Genomic DNA, 15,227 nt, shown 5'->3' with positions numbered 1-15,227 from the left:
GTTACCTTCAAGAAAGGCACTTGTGTGACTGAGTTGAAAGACGAACTAGCCAGTTTTTGTCATAAAATACCATTTTCACTTGGAAGATTGAATGACAGATTATGTTATTCATGCTCAGATATCAGACAGATTATTTTCTCAAAATTGAATAAAGTGAGTCTGTTACTAAAAACAAAACAAAACATGACAGTATGCATTGTCGGTGATATTAAGTCAAGCTTCCAAAAGAAAATAAAAAACTTGGAAACCATATCAGAGTGAGCCTGACAACTTTGAAAATTTAAAGACTTTTCCAATGAGATCAGTAGTGGTATTAACAAGTGTTAACACTAACAAAATTAATGAATTTTAATACATAATAAAATGTACAAACACCTGCCCATGTAGGAAAAGTCCTAGAAGCCTTGGGTAAGTCCCACTGGAACTTGATGGATAAAGATCCCTCCATTTTATTTTTTGAATAAAAAAATTCATTCTCGATATCTCTCTCTATGTAACTGTTAGCTAAGCTAACAAAACCCTCACCCCATCTTATGTAGACTCCATCTTCTTAAAAACAAACTCATTTTACATTCAGAATCTTTATTTTGTCAAATGGGATTGTGTGGACCATAACTCAAACCCTCAAATTCTCATCATATTTATGTTTTGCAGGCAACTAAGAAAAAAAAATCAGTATAACGTCTGTAGAAGGAATGGATGAGACAGAATGAGATTGGGTGTTAAATATATAACTGAATCATTTCCATTTTTCTAAAATCCATTTATGAATGTAAATGTTAACTAATTCACAAATTCCAAGATCTGATGTATTAGAGGAAAAATCTCACTAACACAGAACACAAATGTTTTTCCCATATTAGTGATCAGAGCACATTTCAATTCATGTTTCAGCTGAGTAATGGTCAACTACAACTTCCACAGCAACTCTCGCTTCGGTATCCTCCAGTAAATTTAAGTTATACTTCATCGAAGTTAAATTTAATTAGCTCAATGATAAATTTAATTAACTGGATTAAATCAAATTTAAGTTATGCTTGAGTTAGGTGATGTTGGGGGTCAGCGAGAAAAATGTTTCCTGTGAAGACCTCTGGAGTTATTTATTGTACATTACTCTTGCTGGCCATATGGACATGTTCTTTAGGATCTGTCACAAGGCAACTACAATCAAATTGTTAATAAATAATCCCCTCAAGAATTAACTTGATAATAAAACTACACCTTTATAAATAAAGTACTAACTGCCCTCTGGTGTTCAAACTAAGGATTTCATTGATGAACTAGACGCAGTATAAAGTATCCTTCAGAGGACAAAAACGCCAAGGTCATAAAAAAGCCATTTAGGGTCATTAAAATCAAAGGAGAAATTCTGATTTTGCAAGGTTTTTAAGAAGTCTTCTCAAATCCAAGACAACAGCTATTAATTTGAGCTATCTGATATTTTTGTACAAGTAGGCCAGAGTGCCTACTCACAGTCATCAATGGCAGGTGGGCGTGAACAGAATATAAGCTTGGAAACATTTTTACTATACTTCTTCAGATTACACTAACATAAAAAGAGACTCAGACTTTTCCCATTTGGTAAAAAATCACCAAATGCTTGAATCAAAATCTTCCTCCAGCATGCATGCCGAGGTTAAATAAGGAAAACTGTCTCTGGTTCCCTTTTCACTGACACATATTTTAAGTGGGAAGTACTTTCTAACTATACTTTCTAGTCTATAATTTTTTAATAATTGGATATCCTAGACTGTATTTCTCTTTGAAATTAGAGTCTATAGGAAAATAGGGTTCAACACAGAATAACTGCCATTTTAGTCAAAAAGGTAGATACTAAACCTCTGTGTATTGAGATTTATATTCCCTTAACTGTGTTGTCAGACAGAGAATTTAGATTTCCTTATTTTAATTTGCCAAATAGTTCTCGTTTTATTTGAATTCATTAACATTCTAGAGAAGCAGCTCTCAAAGTGTGGTCTAGGTAGGTACCACTGGGGAATCCCTACTAGCAAGGTTAGAATTATTTCTTATAATAATATAAGGAAGCTATTTGTCTTTTCATTCTCATTATCTTCCAACTATCCAGTCAATTTCCCAGAGACTACATGGAATGTGGTAACACACAAGAATGAATGCAGAAGCAGATATGTAAATCCAGCTGTCTTCTCTTAATACCAGACATTAAAAAGATTTGCAAAAATATAAAACAATGCCACTCCTCCCAGTAATTTATTTTGGGAGTTATTTTTCATTAAAAATGTTACTTATATAATATGTAATAGATTTATTGATGTTATTTTAGATGAATTAATATTTTTAAAATTTCTGAGTTTTAACTTGTAATACTATAAATGCCAACAAATACAAGTCATACAAATAAAGCTCTTTGGGGCCCTCAACTATATTGAAGAGTATAAAGGGATCCTGTGATCTAAAGTTTTGAGAACCACTAATTTAGAGAGAGTACCATAATGAACATGAAAAAAGTTAATTTACTCTCAAAGCTTTAATGGAGGTGAGGATAAAACACAAATATCATTTACTAAGAAAAATGTAGGTGATACTCACCAAGTGGATCTTCCATGTCAGTATTAACCAGTTTATGGAGGTAGGATATAGCTTCTAAAAAGAGAAAAGAATAAATATTATGCTTAAAACATGGAATACATCATCTAAAAAAAAAAATAAACCCAGTTCAGTAATAGTGATTACAGTTTAAAAGTACAACACTATAGAAATGTACAACTTATAAAGTAAGAAGGCTGACAACTGAGATTTATTTTTAAGGGTGTGAAAATCAGATTTATAATATAAAAATTTCACAAAAATTTAAGGATAATTTTCATTTTAAAATATATTACTGTTTTCCATGAACATCTTGGCTGAGAACTAAACTGTTTGAGATGGCAGACATTTGAGAACTGAGGTTTGAATGAGAACAATCCCCTAAGAAACCTATGGCTCAATATGCCATAGGTCTCACAGACTCCACACTCAGAAGTCATCTCACTTACAAGTTGTTGTTGTTTTTTTTAAGATTTATTTATTTTTAGAGAGATGGAGAGGGAAGGAAGAAACAGAGGGAGAGAAACATCAATGTGCAAGAGAAACACTGATCATTGCCTCTCGCACACCCCCAAACTAGGGAGGTGGCCCACAACCCAAGCATGTGCTCTGACTGGGAATCAAATCAGCGCCCCTTCAGTTAGTGGAGTGATGCCCAACCCACTGCACCGCACCAATAAGAGCTGCACTTGCAATTTAATGCTGTGCAGTTGCTGTCTTAAAATTCTTGGTAATTTTATTTGTAAATTTGTGTTCTTTAAGTGAAGTCTGATGGGGCAAATGATAAATGTGCTGAGGGCTTGAAGCCTCAGCTCACACACATGATCGATCTACTGCCTCCTGTTCTCCCAGGAGGAGGCTCTTGGCCACACACTCAGGCACCCCCTGGCCATCCTATCCCTGTCTGGACTAGGAGAACCATGGCACTTTTGGCGGACAGTTTCTCCTGCTCACTCTCAATCCAGGAATACAAGGCATATAGCTAATATAGTTGGCCCTGCTTATGGCCATTCATTCAGGTAATGGTAAACTGGGGACACAGTAAACTGGGGAAACTGGGGGGTAATAGTAAACGGGAACACTAACGTTTTGAGGACAGGTTGACATTGACATCTGGAGTATGGAAGTGTCATCATGGACTTATGTGGACCAGGAAATAAACTGAGTCCTGGCCCCATACCCAGGTGACAATGGGCCCACTGGGTCTGTGGACCTCCCGGTGATCGCTTCCCTGGTCCTTGAATATATAATTAAAATAGACATACTTGGAATTTAGTGCAACCTCTATTTTGAGTCCTTAGCATGTAGGATACATGTGATCATACCGGGAAAGGCCAAGTGGAAGGAAACCACTAAGAGCTGCCCTATACCACATTCTAAGATAATAAATAAAAAAAAACAGACAAACCAGTATTGTATCCCGGGGGTGAAGGAGGGAAGATGAGAAAATTAGAGCTACATTCTTTTTTTTTTTTTTTTAAGATTTTATGTATTTTTAGACAGAAGGGAAGGGAGGGAGAAAGAAAGAAGGAAACGTCAATGTGTGGTCACCTCCCACGAGCCCGCTACTGGGGACCTGGCTAGCAACCCAGGCATGTGCCCTGACTGGGAATCGAATCTTTCACCCTTTGATTCACAGGCCAGTGCTCAATCCACTGAGCCAAACCAGACAGGGCTAGGGCTGTACTCTTAAAAGAGGATGCAGGATTCACCGCTGTGTTTATTGCGGAAACCAGACAGATCCTGAAGGAAAGTGGCAGATTACCACAAACTCAATCTAACAGTTGTCACAAGGTAGCTGCCAGTTTGGTGATCATGGAACACCAAAGATGCCAGATGTGGTACCTTTTCTAGAGAAGATTAACACAGAAATTGGAGGAATAAACTTTTTCTTTTATCCCTATAAGCCCTGGCCAGGTAGCTCAGTTGTTAGGGCCTTATTCTGATACACCAAGGTTGTGGGTTCGACCCCCAGTCAGGGCACATATAAGAATCACCCAAGAATGTACCAATGAGTAGAACAACAAATTGGTGTTTCTCTCTCTTTAAAATCAATTAAATTTTTAAAATTTTTTAAAAAGAAAGAAAATACACTGAAATAGAGGACAGGCTGACAATGACCAGAGGGGAGAGAAGAGGGAATTTCAGGGGAGAATGGGAAGGGTTTACAGGAACAAATTTAAAGGACACATGGACAAAAACTAGGGGGAGGGTGGTAATGGGAGGGAAGTGGGGAGGGATAGGTGGGTGAGCTGGAATGGGAGTAAAAGGGAGAAAACTGTACTTGAACAATGATTAAAATAAAATTTAAAAGAAAGAAAACAGAATCAGAAACAAATCATATTCACATAGAATGGATTACAACATACATTTACAGGACTACATCAATTTTGGCACCCTTTCACTAACATAGTCCTAAGAGGTATGTACCATCTGGACTTCCTGCAGAAAATCACAGTAAACCACTAAATTAACAACATCATGCTAACTGAGCTAGGTAAGTGAAAGACTGATAGCACGTTAAAGGCCTTGTCAGGACACATGGACTCCAAGGGTGAGAGAGAAATGCTACAAAGATTCAGATACCAATTACATCAGCAAAATTTTTATAGGCCTAGTCACCAGAGATTTGATAAGACATGCCATTCGAGCAAAGGCATCCAAATAAATAACTGAATCTTGTATGTCCCACCATTAAGAAGGAAGCACGACACCTGAGAATACCGCTCTTTTATACTGGGTGACACAAAAAGTTACCACTTTCGAGAGTAGGCAGAACACAGAAGGACTCTACAGGCCTAGATGGTGATGGAAATAACCTGGCAGGCAGATCCTGTGGTATCATGGCAAGCCCCAGTGAGAGAATCGTTACACAGATCCCTGGGGTTCTAGAGCGAGGCCATCCATTTGCAGCAGAAAATTGTATGCTTTCTGCAAAACAACTTCTGGTATGCTGCTGGGTCCTTGTAGATAGGGAACGCCTGTCCATGGTATGCCACATGACCATTTACCCAGAATCACCCACCATTATGACGCAGTTCTGTGAGACTCACCAACTCATAATGTTGGGTAGACCCAGCAAGAATCCAGCTTAATGAAAGTGATACATCCAGTTTCAAGCACAAGCAGTACCAGAAGTCACAAGCATTAGCAGACAGCCCAAACCTCACATCATCTGCCACTATTGCACAAGCACCGTTCCCTCAGCATATACCTTTGGTCATATGAAGGCCTAAACAGCCGGCTGACAAAGAAAAAACCTCACCTTTTCTACAGATGGTTGTATGTGGGCACAAATAAAAAATGGAGTAGCTGCAATGGCACTGAAAGACCGTGGTCATGGAAACCCCTCCCAAAGCGCAGAGCTTTGGGCAGTACACCTGACTGCCTACTTTGTGTGGTTTGCAGTTAGAACATAGACAACTCACAGGCAAAGATCCTGATAAAGTGGTCAGGGGGATATAAGAGGAGAAAAATTGGAAAACTGGGCAAGGGGGTCTTAAGATAGAGGGATGTAGAAGGACATAAGAATAGACACACTTGATGCCCTGGCTGGTGGGGCCCAGTGGACTGGGCACTGGCCTGTGAAACACAGGATCACTGGTTTGATTCCCAGGCAGGGCACATGCCTGGGTTGTGGGCCAGGTCCCCAATGGCGGGGGGGGCGGGGGGGGGAGGTGGCATGTGAGAGTCAACCACACATTGATGTTTCTGTCCCTCTCTTTCTCCCTCCCTAACACTCTGTCTAAACATAAAATAAATAACCTTAAAAAAAAAAAAGAACAGACACATTTGAAGGTCTTTGTAACCTATGTTAACAGTCATCTGAGAACATCTACCATGGAAGAGGCACTAAACAAACAAGTAGGCAACGACCCAACCAGTTTTCATCATCCATCTTTTGTCATGGCCAAGTGCTGACGACGGGCTCATGAAAGAAGGTGATCACCTGCGGTGAGCGTGCGCTTCTTCCCGCTCCCTGGCCAGCAGCCTACCGCTCTCCCTCTCCTGTGTCCCAGGTCTAACCCGTCTCTTCTTCTTCCTTCACCTCAGGTGGAATCACTGCCAAGATGCAGATTTTCATGACCATCACTCTCGAGGCTGAGCCTCTGGACACAACAGAAAATGTAAAGGCCAAGACCAGGGTAAGGAATGAACTCCTCCTGATAAACAAAGACTGATCTTTGCTGGCAAGCCACAGCAAGATGGATGTACTTTGTCTGACTACAACACTCAAAAGAAGTCCACGCTTCATCCTGTGTTGAGACTTCGTGCTAGTGCTATGCAAAGGAGAAGTCTTCTACCCCTCCCGAGAAGAACAGGCATGAGAGAAAGAAGGTTAAGCTGGCTGTACTGAAATACTACGAAGTGGGTGAGAGTGGAAAAATCAGCTGCCTTCGTCGGGAGTGCCCGTCAGATGAATGCAGTGCTGGAGTTTTTACGGCCAACCGCTTTGACAGACATTACTGTGGCAAATGCTGTCTGACCTATTGCTCCAACAAACTGGAAGACAAATAATTGTATGTGGGTTAATGCAAGACATGAATTTAAAAGAAAAAGGTGACCACGGTGGCAGAGATATACACTACGCATGGATTACACAGTTACCTATGAACTACATATGAATCCCACTTACCATAAAAGCTCGAGTTACTGATGCCACCAAAAGTCCAACAGCCAAAAACAGAGACCTACACTAAGCTCCCAATATGGCACACATATTTTTAATGCTCAACCAAGAATATTTTTATTAATTTTAGAGACAGAGGAAGGGGAGGGAGAGAGAGAGAAAAAAAAAACACATCAATGTGAGAGAAAAACATCAATCCACTGCCTCCCGTAGATGCCCTGAGGATCGAACCTACAACCTTTTGGTGCACAGGGCAATGTTCCAAATAACTAAGCACCTAGTCAGGGCTGGCACCATCTTTTAAGGAAACCAACCAGCTACTTGATGGCAAGTTGATTTATATATATATATATTGCATCCTGGAGGACAGCACTATTTTGCCATAAAATACTACACTGAGTTGGTGCTTCAGCTGTGCCTTCATCAGGCCATTCCAGTCCTCTTTTAAGTTAGCAGCTTCCAGAGATGATTCTATCTACCATGCCACCACTAGATCCCACGGGCTGGTCCCTCTCCTGCACTTATTACAAAGTTAAGTCCCCTGTCATGAAATGATGTTATGTGAGAAGATGCTTACTGGTAGATTAAACATTTCCCAATGTCACACACAGTGTTTACTCCATGGCCACAAGGGTGAGAAAGACAAACCTACACCCAGAATATGTCCCTATTCCTTTAAGAATAAATTATTCACCCTTCCAGGGTTTGAGGGGCCAAATACAGTCGACCCTTTAACAACTCAGGGATTTGGGACACCAACCACTGGCACAGTTGAAAATCCATGTAAAACTAAGTCATAGCCCTTACTATACACAAAGTCCCAACCTTGGACTAAACTGTTTTAAAACCAAAAAAAGTATAGCCACTAGTCTTACATGTTCTTAGAAGGTTTTTCACCATTTAAACTGCCAAATGGTTTTTAAGACCACATAAAATTTCAACTAGATTACAAACAAATGGATGCTGACAGCAGGGCATTTCTAAAAAAAGCAGCAAACCCAATAGGCGAAGGGGTGCATCTCAGTGTGCAAACACCTGAAAGTTGCTGCCACCACAAAAAATGGCAGGGCAAGGAAGAAAAGGCAGTCAAGTCCTCGGACACTACCCCTCTTTTCCTTACTCCCATATGCTCTCCACCCTCTTCCCAGCACTGTTCCATACACTCCGCCACCACCTCCAAGTTCTAACAGATCTCTCCAAAGTTCCCTTCTGGCTCTGTAAACTCAGAAAAAGATAAGGAAATACATTGGTCATTTTCTTATTCCATGAAAGCACTCATTAGATGTAAAACTAGCCAAACAACAAATTAGCTAAGGTACTTAATCGAATGTTAAAAATCTTGTTTTGTATAAATACAAGATTTGAACTAAACATGACATTCATAAATACAAGGATGTATTGGGCCACACAACATAAGCAAAAGAGGATTTAACAGGACAACTGACTGTTTTTACTGCCTAACCAAAAGCATCTGCTTTTTTAATATCAAGCAGATTTTTAAATGAAATTTTAGAGGCATATAAAACATTTGCCAGTCTGGTTTACATTTAACTGGTAGCTGTGATAATGTCCATACAATCTAAGGCAAATAAGAAAAATTACTTCAGTTTTATTTTATATATGTACTACTGAAAGTCTTGGTCTAAAGTTTACCTAACAGGTATTGAATGCTCTCGTTGCTAATGGTATCTGTAGTTCTGGGGGTATTAATATTAGTGTACAAGAATTGTGAAATACATCTATGCCCTCCTTAGCTTTAGCAAAATCCTTTATATGTATTAGTTCCTCAACTTATTAATAACTGTGGCTAGGTCAATCCAGTTAAAGAAACGCAGAACCATGCACAAGCTAATAACTTCTCATATTAAAAGCAAAAATGCACCCTGGCTGGTGTGGCTCAGTGGACTGAGTGCTGGCCTGCTAACCAAAGGATCACCAGTTCAATTCCCAGTCAGGGCAGATGCCTGGGTTGTAGGCCAGGTCCCCAGTGGGGGGCCACATAAGAAGCAACCACACACTGATGTTTCCCTCTCTTCTCCCTCCCTTCCCCTCTGTCTTAAAGTCTTCAAAAAAAAAATCATAAGTTTCTTAGGCAAAAAATACATCTGCAGGGTTTGGATGAAATCAGGAGTTGCTGGTTTGGTATCTCAAGCCCAGAAAAACGAGTTAATTCTTGAAGGGAATGACACTGAACCTGTATCAAATTCAGCTGCTTTGATTCAGCAAGCCACAACAAGCCACAAGAGTTAAAAACAAGGGTATCAGAAATTACTGGATAGTATCTATGTTTCTGGAAAAAAACAAAAAATAGTTCAGCAGGCTGACAAATAAGATCTAAATTGTCCAGCTACAGAAACAAGATGCCAGATGACTCCTCAGACTTATTTCTGATATTTTAAAGATGTGATAAAAGCCATGTGTTGGGGGGAGTAAAGAGCCAATTACAAGCATTGTTAGGCAGCATAGAAAGATGATTAAGTTATGGCTTTTAGCCTTAAGAAGAAATACTTAGTAGAGGAGAAGAGAGGGTCATGTTAACAAATGGGAATTAGTCCTGGCCGGTGTGGTTCAGCAGATTGAGTGCCAGCCTGCAAACCACAAGGGTCACTAGTTGGATTCCCAGTCAGGGGGACATGCCTGGGTTGCAGGCAAGGTCCCCAGTATTACTATTAAGGAAAGTGCAAGAGGCAACCACACATTGATGTTTTTCTCCCTCTTTCTCCTTCTCTTCCCTTTTTCTAAAAATAAAGAAAATCTTTTAAGAAAAAAACCAAATGGGTATTAGTACAATATGATATGTATAAATAATGGAAATACAGGTAGCAAAAAAAAAGGGTTCTCTCTTTTGTTTTAACCATATGAGAAGTAGGGCTGGCCTTTTAGGTATTGTAAAAGCCCACCCCACTCCTTGATTTTAGCTCCAAAACAAAACTCAGCAGATTTTGCCTCCATCATGATTCTGCACTTGATCAAAATACATAATGTCTAAAAAACATTATCAGCCCTGGCTGACGTAGCACAGTGGACTGAGTGCAGGCTGCAAACCAAAGGATCTCTGGTTCGATTCCCAGTCAGGGCACATACCTGGGTTGTGGGCCAGGTCCCCCGTGGGGGCCGTGTAAGAGGCAACTACACATTGATGTTTCTCTCTCTCTCTCTTTCACCCTCCCTTAAAAATAAATAAATAAAATAAAATAAACCATTATCAAGATAATGAGCCCCGACTGGTGTGGCTCAGAGGGCTGGGAGTTGCTCTGCAAAGCGAAAGGTCACTGGTTCCATTCGTGTTCAGGGCACATGCCTGAGTTGCAGGCCACTCCCTGGAGAGACAACTGATCTCACCCTCTCTTTCTCCCTTCTTTCCCCTCTCTCTAAAAATAAGTAAAATCTTTTTTTTTTTAAGATAATGAAGCCAACTGATACTGACAAAGAAGGGACAATAAAAATATTATTTCCATTTATTCCTTGGACTTGACTTACAAGTATATCATCAGAGAAATAAACACAATTAAACAAACAATGTATCATCTGCTCTTGTTCGCAGGTCTCTGGAAGAGACCTACTACCTTAATGTAAGGGTAATTGCTGTAATCTACATGTATGTTTTTATGTCACTAAATCATCCACCCTTTCGAATGGAAGCTAGAGAGCCATAGGAAACCTCTTCAGTTTCCTAAAATGACTTTTTTTTTTTTTGCTATTTCTGAACTACTTTTGTTAATACTCTGCACAGAAATTTGATAGCTACAAATAGAATGAATTCATGGCTTCATTTGTTTTTGTCTTATCACAAAGGAAATGAAACCTTATAAAGAGATTTACAATCATGCTCTTAGTAAAGTTTTACAAATGTCTTTTTAAAAAGTCTGTTCAAAAAAGTTACACTCAAAAAAGGTTTACTTTTAAGCACAAGTAATCAATATGTAACATTAATTAAGAGTAAAGACATAAAAATGGTACTAATTTTCCTTTTAAGGAAAACTGTGATCTCCTCCTTCTAGTTAAACATGGTCCTCTGTGACTACTGAGGGACATGAGTCATCTCTTCAAAACAGAGGTGTGGCTCATCAATAAAGAGAAGTTCTCTCGGGAAACACCACCGGTGTGTTAGAAAGAACACTGCTTTCAGGAAAAATCCTTACAGGTCTCAGCAAGGGAAACTCCTCACCAGTGAGAATGACAAAACCTGCACCCAGAAAAGTGTAACAGCTGTTTCTTTCTGGCATTATTTACATCACATTCTGAGAAACTGCTCCAAAATAAACATACTTTTTAAAAGCTACGGTATTCAGTAATGTAGCAAATCTTTTTAAAAAACAAATTTGGCAGCAAATACTAATTACAATAATACTACTTGTTAAATCTCCAAATATAATTCTATCCCATCTAAAAATGTAAAGAAACAAAATTCATATTTGTTGTCAACTTGACCTTTTAAAATAGTTATGTGATTAAGACACATGAACAGATAAATGGGAATGATAACAGGGAATTCACTGAAGAAGTACAAATGTCTAATAAACACGAACATATGTTCAACCTGATTGCTAATAAGTAAAATGCCAATGTAAAATTAGTTGTTTTGGTTTTTCCTGCTTATCAGAATAGCTAAAAGTGTGAAGATTTAAAATATCAATATGCGGGAAGAAATGGGAAAAAAGAGATATTGATAAAAAAGTATAAGATGAATAAATTCTGGAGACTGAATGAACAGCATGGTAACTATAGTTAATAATATACGGTATACATGAAATTTGCTGACAGTAGGGCTCCCATGTTCTCAACACACACAAATAGTAACTGTGTGAGGTGACAGTTGTTAATTAGCTTGATTGTGTTAATCATTTCACTATATATATATATATATATATATATATATATACACATCAAAACATCACATTGTATATCTTAAATACATACAACTTTTATTTATCAATTAAAGCTCAGTAAAGCTGGAAAAAATAAAAACAAAAATAAAATATCCAGTATTTGTGGTATTTAATAAACAAATAAATAAATGATGCTAATGTACAGAAAAGTATACTCTCATAAATTGAATCAAAATGTAATTCAGCCCAGACTGGTGTGTCTCAGTGAATTGAGCACTGGCCTGTGAACCAAAGGGTCACCGGTTCAATTCCCCATCAGGGCACATGCCTGGGTTGCAGGCCAGATCTCTGGTTGGGGGCGTGTGAGACGCAACTGGTCTATGTATCTCTCTCACATCCATGTTTCTCCCCTCCTTCTCCCTCCCTTCCTGTCTCTCTAAAAACAAAAACATAACAACAACAAAAAAACACACTAGCATATACTAAAGTTTTTTTGTTTACCAAATCATTAAACCTTTTGTTATTAATTCCTAAAGTACCCTGAAGAGAGTTAAATGCTGCTCTTCTACTTCAGAGAGCTCCTAATTTTCTACAAAATAAAACAAATAAAAGTACAAAGAGGAGATAGTTTTAAAAAATAAAGTAGAATAGCAGTTATCAGGTGTGGTGGGAGGAGGACAATGTGGATTTACTATTTAGTGGGCACAGAGTTTCTGTTTGGAATGATGAAAATGTTCTGGAAATGGTCAGTGGTGATGGCTGCAAACTGTGAATGTATTTAATGCCACTGAACTATATACACTTTAAAAAGGTCAAAATGGTAAGCTTTACCACCAGAAAATATAAAGTGTGCAAAGATTAATGCAGAGAAACAGACTTCTCATTTACCTCCTGTCACAGTATGCAAAGATACGTTCATTTAACAGAACGGTCCTAAGTGGTCTGTGGCTATGGTGGAAGGATGGTGCCCCTCTCCCAATCACACAAAGATGTCCCACACACCAGCTATCTTCTACCTAATTTTATGGAAGCACAGAGTCTACGTAAGAGACTGTTAGTATAACTCCCAGTCTTATTGTTAACACCAAGAGGTGAGAGGCTTGTATCACCTTTTAATACATACAGCAAAAATGCACTCAGTTTATCTCAGGTCATAATGCTCTTCCTCAAACTTAAACTCAAGGGAAGGAACAGGAGGTAAATTTGGGTGTGTGCAAGTAAAAATAAATGGAAAATACTCTTCATACCTATGACTGGTTCTGTACAGTTAATTCTTCAGTATCTACTGGCAGCATTTTTAATTGGTATCCGTGAGGGAGGGGGAAGAAAAAGGGTAAGGTTGTTAGACCTTGGGAATCCTGCCCCTGTCTACCTGTCACTCACTGAATGTGAGGAAAAAGTGTTTCAGTCTCCACTTTTTAACCTTCTTTAATTAAAAAAAAAAATCAACACCCAAAGAAAACAACCATTTCTCTATAAACCCTATTCTGAGGTATGAAATACATCATCAACACTAATGTGAGAAAAATACTTTATTATTTTTTAATATCCTTGATCTCTTATAAAGTGAAGATTTTAAAATTTCTAATAACCTAGGTGGATAGTAGCATCTCAAGATGAATAAGAACACTTTTAATTCAGTGTCCTCTGAGCCCTGACTGGTGTGACTCAGCTGGTTGGGTGTCTGCCTGCAAAGTGAAAGGTTGGCAGTTGATTCCTGGTCAGGGCACATGCCTGGGTCGTGGGTTCGATCCAGTTGGTGGTGCACACAAGAGGCAACTGATCGATGTGTTTCTCTTCCTCTCCTACTTCCCTCCTCCTCTCTCTAAAATAAATAAATACAACAAAAGTTGAAAAATAAATATTTACTCCAGCTATGGGGAAAAACTTTTTCTAATGATGGAAGAAATACAAGAGCTTACAAAGAAAAGAATGAATAGCTATGGCATCAAATATTTAGGTTTCTGTACAAACCAAAAATAAAAATAAACTTGAAAATAAATTAATATTTATAATAAAAGGATTACAAAAGTATCTAAGTCCACAAAGACCCAAACAAATAAATTATCAAAAAGCAAAAACAGACCTGGCTGGCATAGCTCAGTGGATTGAGCACAGGCTGCGAACCAAAGCATCACAGGTTCAATTCCCAGTCAGGGTACATGCCTGGGTTGCAGGCCACAGCCCCCAGCAACTGCACATTGATGTTTCTCTCTCTCTTTCTCCCTCCCTTCCCTCTCTAAAAATGGATGAATAAAATCTTTAAAAAAAAAAAACAAAAACAGAATTTACAGTCATATAAAAAATGTTTGACTTTCTTAATAATTAAAATGTTAAAACAATAAGTATGCAACATTTATAACTATTAAACTGGAAATATATTTATTTTAAAATATTAAAATCTATTATTAGGTTGGTTGTGAATAAACAAGCAATGTAAACTGTTAGTTGCACTGAAAATTAGAGTATTAATGTTGGCAAACAATTCGGTACACCAATAAAGCAATGTATAAATGTTAACAGCTGCTTATCCAGTAACTTCATATTCTCAAAAGCATTACATGCACAAAGATCTATGTGCAGCATTATTTGTAATGACTATTTACCATTTGTAACGGTTACATAAACTGAAAGCAACAACACAGGAATCTTAAACTCAGTTTATTTTCATGCACAGGTACTGTTTAGTAGGGAGAATAAAGAGGTGAACAAACTATACAGGGAACGGTGCCCTGCAGAGATACGGACAAAGTGCTTTGAGATCACTCAGGGTAAGGATGAATCATTAATCCTTTACACCAATTTTTGACACTGTGTTGCCAATCCAAGTGCACAAAAGAGAGTAAGCAGCTGGGTCCCGAAAATCAAGCGTACTGGTAATCAACTAGATGGCATGCAAGCGCAGGGTACAAGCAGGGCACAGAGTCCTGTGTGAGAGAGAACCGGCTCCATCAGTGTTAGCCATCCGCAGGGAAACAAGGCAAGCAATGCACTGTTCTGTCAACAACCATAAAATTGCTATCCACTCTTCTATTCTTCAATAAAAGAGTTGACATCTATCCAAAAAATACTCCTGGAAATCTGGCTAACAAGTGCACATTTGGGAGAATAAATGTAGAGAATCTTTAACAATGGAGGGTTTTTTTGTGTTTTTAGATTTTATTTATTTATTTTCAGAGAGGGGTAGGGAGGGAGAAAGAGAA

General features: G+C 38.5%; 1 protein-coding gene and 1 pseudogene across 10 annotated transcripts in view; one reads left to right on the top strand and one right to left on the bottom strand.

Moving 5' to 3' along the window:
* Window positions 1–15,227, bottom strand: part of LOC123831597 (mediator of RNA polymerase II transcription subunit 18) — a 111,532-nt gene that overhangs the window by 59,587 nt on the left and 36,718 nt on the right. For all 10 annotated transcript variants that reach the window (XM_045858588.1, XM_045858585.1, XM_045858586.1 and 7 more), the window contains one exon: window positions 2,569–2,622. In XM_045858588.1, coding sequence (XP_045714544.1) covers window positions 2,569–2,622 — 54 coding nt within the window. Of the gene's footprint in view, window positions 1–2,568; window positions 2,623–15,227 lie in introns of those variants that run through there.
* Window positions 6,636–7,299, top strand: LOC123831598 (annotated as a pseudogene).

Source organism: Phyllostomus hastatus, unplaced genomic scaffold, assembly GCF_019186645.2.
Source record: "Phyllostomus hastatus isolate PE091 unplaced genomic scaffold, TTU_PhHast_1.1 phas_scaffold_182, whole genome shotgun sequence".
Taxonomy (NCBI): Eukaryota; Metazoa; Chordata; class Mammalia; order Chiroptera; family Phyllostomidae; genus Phyllostomus; species Phyllostomus hastatus.
The sequence above is the reverse complement of the archived record's forward strand: the minus strand, read 5'-3'. Positions and strand labels throughout refer to the sequence as shown.